At 38.6% G+C, this 4947-nt stretch overlaps 1 protein-coding gene across 1 annotated transcript; it reads right to left on the bottom strand.

Moving 5' to 3' along the window:
• Window positions 1-313: 313 nt before the first annotated feature.
• On the bottom strand, window positions 314-3774 carry LOC139413589 (homeobox protein Hox-C5-like). Its single transcript, XM_071161116.1, has 2 exons — window positions 3118-3774; window positions 314-2155 (listed from the first exon to the last, which is right to left on the bottom strand). The coding sequence occupies exons 1-2, from the start codon at window positions 3623-3625 to the stop codon at window positions 1941-1943; spliced, it is 723 nt and encodes a 240-aa protein (XP_071017217.1). The 5' UTR covers window positions 3626-3774; the 3' UTR covers window positions 314-1940.
• Window positions 3775-4947: the final 1173 nt, after the last annotated feature.

The raw sequence follows: 4947 nt of genomic DNA, 5'->3' as shown, positions 1-4947 counted from the left end.
GTCGTTGTTTGAGAGGTGTTAGGTAGAGCAGTAAAGTTTTATGATGCGTCAGGGCCATAAAGCTTTACAGGCATCCGTCTGCACTGTACTGTAAATAATTACTGAGGAAGTAGAGGCTGGCAGAGAACCGGGATCAAAACCCGAGACCACGTTGAGAATTGCTAAGGGCCAAAGAGTAAAAAAGCAGCCACTTCTTGGAGTAATCAAACGACTACTGAATTGGCTGCACAAAATTCCAGAAGGCCTATAGCCTTATACTTCCCCAGCACAGCCCGTTTTCCCCGTGACATCGTCAAAAGACAGTGGTATGAAGCACATGTTCACCCATCTTTATTTCATTATTTAAAACACAAACATTAACGAATGCCTTTCTTCTCAAGATTTCAGTCCACTTCAAAGACAACACTTCATTCAGCTATCTAAACAAGGTGAGCAATTTAAAATATAGGCTCTACCATGGTGCTAACTGTTCTAGATGAATTAATAGGCCATTAAATAATTCAAGTGCATTTTGTTCCAGAGGATCAACCCCCATTCTACCACTGAATAGATGATTATTTCCACAAAGTGAAACAGAGATTTGACAAGAACATGTGAACTGTAATATGTGAAATCGTTTTACCTACAAGGCCTTCAAAGTTTTCTTTGTGAGCAATTATAACCATGCAGAGTATGAGAAAAGGTTGACATAACACTGTTTTGTGGCAGACGTTGGAAATGAGGGTGAGAAGGAAATTGTTTAATTGTTAGCTACTCATTGTGGACATGAGCTACTAATTGTGGACATGAGCCTCCTGCCTCATGACAACATTTATGTGAACTCAACATCTCACCTTAGTTGGTGGCCTGTTCTGTGTTCTTCACTTTCAAACATTGGGCAAATTAATGTATATTTTTCCATGTTCCAAAATAATGGGACATTTGCAGGAAATGTAGGATGACCAGAACACTGGTCCATGTATTGCCCAATTCTCAGCAGAAATCCTCTATTACATGCATGTGTTTTACAAAATATATTCTAAATTGTTAAAAATTATTTGTCACAACTGTGATGCTGAGGCTAAAATAACTCATCCCATGATCATACTTGGCACATTGAGTCAGATCTTAGTCAACAATCAAGCCAAATTCCCCCAAATATGAATCTCCTGCCGACTGGCAAGTTATGTATTCCAATATACCTTTCATATGAGGAAACCATTCACAGTATAGATGTTAACTACGAAATGTATAGTAAGGTTTAATGTTTTATCGAAACTATTTAGATTGTACGAGTATCTCACTGTTCTCACGACACTATTGCCAAAATCAACAATTTTACGTGGAATATTTCAAATACAATATCGTCATTGAGAATGATATAGTCCCCGCAATTTACTCAAATGTGTCTGTTACATTTTAAGATCCCTGGATGTGTAAACGGGCCTGATAAAAAAGAAAAAAACACAAACAGAACAAAAATATACAAGAAGTTTGAAGAGTAGGCTAACTACAATGAATTTACCTTTCGTGGTTGTGTTTTATATAAATTAATAGAAAACTCACACGGAGAAAACAATGTTGATAGTACAGCAGGAATATACGATAATATCAATAACTTTCAACTTGAAATGAATTTAAGGAAAAAGAGGGGAAGGGATGAAACGTTACAATTATTAAAGTAATATTTTCTATAATTAATCTATTTCAAGCGTTTACATTCTCACAAGTTCTATAGGACTCTGTTGAACAAGTTCATATTCCAAGGTATAAAATAAAACAGTACAATATTCAAACAAAATGACAGATATATTACATCATCAGATCCATAATCGAAGAATGTTCATTATTATCACACTGAAACATCGCATCACAAAAGTCACGGTTTGGAAACGGGTAGTGATGAGAGTCTTTGAATCTCAAACAGAAACGTTGATATCGTTTGAAAATGCCCCCTTGTTTTAGATGGACTCTTTCATTTTAAGCTTTGAGTCCTTCTTCCACTTCATTCGTCGGTTCTGGAACCAGATTTTGATTTGCCTCTCATTCAGACAGAGCGTATGCGCGATCTCGATGCGCCTACGACGCGTCAGATACCGGTTGAAATGGAATTCTTTCTCCAACTCCAGAGTTTGGTAGCGTGTGTAACTCGTCCTTGACCTTTTGCCGTCAGCCTCTGTGGTGTAATTGAGAGAAAATGTGTGACCGCACTGGAAATGTGAATATTCATATAAAAACAGAGTAAACATTATCACTTAAAATATATCTTAAATTGTCAATGGACATGCAATGACTTGCAGTTTACCAATAGATACGAATGAATAGCAAAACACAGCCTGTAAGTCACTATTCTGTGACTATATCCTCAATAGATTACTTTAAAGTTTTAAAGTTACTGTATGGCCTAATGAACGTAAGGATAGCTGGATGGCTGGATAAATAATCATCAATATCGAGCTGTATGAGTTACCAAAATGTGTCCATTCGGGTTTACTCAATGAAACTACAGTGATTGTATCACTATTAGGCCTATGACTAATAATAGTTTTTTTTCTTATAATGCAAATGTGTTTTTTTTAACAATAACTAAAGCAAGGGCAAGAGTCATTACAGTTACAGAAATATCCTTTCCCTTCTAAAGTAGACTACTTTTGCCCTGTTGTATAACAAACAATAACTTGCCAAGGCCAGTAGCCTATATACATATTTTATTACATTACAAACGTTCAGTTAAAGCTTATACAGTGAAATCCACAATCTCACTCTTCAGTTCAAATATCCTCGAAAATAAGGATCATGTTTATCATCGTTGTTTTGGTTCTAAAGATAGAACGCACACATTGTTTGTTGAGGGTTTGTAGAGACTTGTGTCTCCCTTATCCAATTACCCTGTCATAAATTTGGACGCAGATCGCCTCTTCGTTGTAACAGGACAGTTTTACGAGCAATTGATGCCTTTGTCATACAATTTATGACTGCGAGTTTTATTATTTACGAATACGACCTATAAAACTCATAGAATAAAAACTGTGAATGGACTCAAGAGGGTAAAACAGATAGAACACATGGAGGAGAGAGAGTGAGAGGGACACTTTCCCTTCTGTAGAAAATAAAGCGAAAAGAAACATCAAACTTTACCGTGACCCATGTGTAGTTTAGTCATCCAGGGATATATTTGCGGTTGCTGCTCGCTGGTTTGTGGCTGAGTCGAATGGTTTGCTAGCGTTACTGGCTGGACGGGTTGCAAAGTTCCGACTTTGATCTCTCCTGTTTGTGTCTTGCGGATGGGCATTTCGCTCAAATCTGAGTTCATCACCGGTTTTCGACAATACAGTCCCAGATTTAGAGATTCCTGGCCGCTTGTCTGCTCGTTCGTGAGGTGTCTCTGGGTAGCGTCTCCCGTGGAAGACTCTGGCGGTGGTGTAAGGTCGCCAGGATTGCCACGCAGCACAGTGTTCATCTCTCCCATGCCAATGGAACTCGAGGACCGCGGGGACGCAAATGACCCGCGGTGATCATTCCCTCCATAACCACTGTAGCCGGACACGTTGAGGTCAGGGTTAGATCCGTAGCCATGGTTGTGCAAAGCGAAAGCTGACGCATCGTGAGTTTGCTTAAACACCGAGTTGGCTACGTAAGAGCTCATTTCAAGAGAAAACCCTAAGGAAACGAAATGGAAGCATTTATACGGACTAAATTATTGCATTAAAGTTTTGACGTAACACGATAATTGTAAAATATGTACAGATAGCAGTTATAACGGTGTGGTATTGTTATTGCGTTTGCGTTTGATTTGTAGCTCTTTTGAAGTTCATGGGGTTTTATCCTAAAAATGACAACGATTTATAGTATTTTTTTATATTTTTTTTTATCCATTGCCCAAATATGGGACGTCTAAAAAGAATCACGTGCTCGTATCGGCCAGTCATAAATTTGGCTAGATTACACTTGGAGGTTATTAATGGCAATAGGAGAAACGCCTGATATCCGGGCATCGACGACCCTGATGGGGCACTGGCGGAGCAGGGCTGGACGGAAGGCCGAGAGCGTCACCTGGTGCCAGGGACGGATAAAAGCATAAAACACACAAGGGCATAGGGCACCCTCTCCTTCTCCTCTCTGCCACACTATGTCTTGATCTACCTGGCAACAACCACACAGTTATGCGCATCGAGGCATGCGCGCACATGGAATATTGTTATTTCGTAGGATAGAACTGCATTGATAGCTAATTGATTACCACCATAATCAACAATAGTAAAATTGCTCTATAGGTTTAAAATCAGCCTTAAAAGTGTGGCGTAGAGCAGGTAATCGGTCTCCAAACAATACCAGGTAATCGGTCTCCAAACAATACAAGGTCAATTTTCAACCTCCTTTATAATATAATTGTCAGGCTACATAATGTCTGACCACAGTTTTACGCAGTTGTCAGTAGGGTTTCTTTAATTGTTTTTCCACCATAAACTGCTAATAATAATAATGATAATAATAGAAGGCTAAACAATCAATTGCTATGGCATATGACTTTGGCCTTCTGTTATGCAGTCACCGTACTAGCAATACTTGAGCTTACTTTTTTGGGTCGCTATACTGTAAGTTCGCATTTTTTTCACTGTGGCTATATGTTTTATATTGAATTGTATCTGGAATTGTTTTCTAAATGGCTTGACTGATCATAGCAACAAGTTTCTCGATATGGCAGGTTTGGCAGAAATCGAAATAGTCGTGCATAAGTGTGAGTAATTGCATAGCCTACAACGACTCTTAGAATGATAATGCCAACATAATAATTCTCATAAGAGTAAATGAAACCCAAAGTTCTCTTTATTGATGTTGCATCACTGGTTTATCTGAAAAGACAAAGGCAAACAGAGTGTCCTCCGTAAACAACGGTAACATCGCCTGGCAATGGTTTTAAATGGCTTGTGTGTGACTAAGAAGGCCTTTTAGTATTATGCTTGGTAT

Source organism: Oncorhynchus clarkii, chromosome 7, assembly GCF_045791955.1.
Source record: "Oncorhynchus clarkii lewisi isolate Uvic-CL-2024 chromosome 7, UVic_Ocla_1.0, whole genome shotgun sequence".
NCBI classification, from domain to species: domain Eukaryota; kingdom Metazoa; phylum Chordata; class Actinopteri; order Salmoniformes; family Salmonidae; genus Oncorhynchus; species Oncorhynchus clarkii.
The sequence above is the reverse complement of the archived record's forward strand: the minus strand, read 5'-3'. Positions and strand labels throughout refer to the sequence as shown.

Coding starts and splice junctions, on each gene's coding strand:
- LOC139413589 (XM_071161116.1), bottom strand. CDS start 3,625: ATGAGCTCTTACGTAGCCAACTCGGTGTTTAAGCAAACTCACGATGCG. Junction 2,156..3,117: donor TAAACTACACATGGGTCACG/GTAAAGTTTGAT, acceptor ATTACACCACAG/AGGCTGACGGCAAAAGGTCA.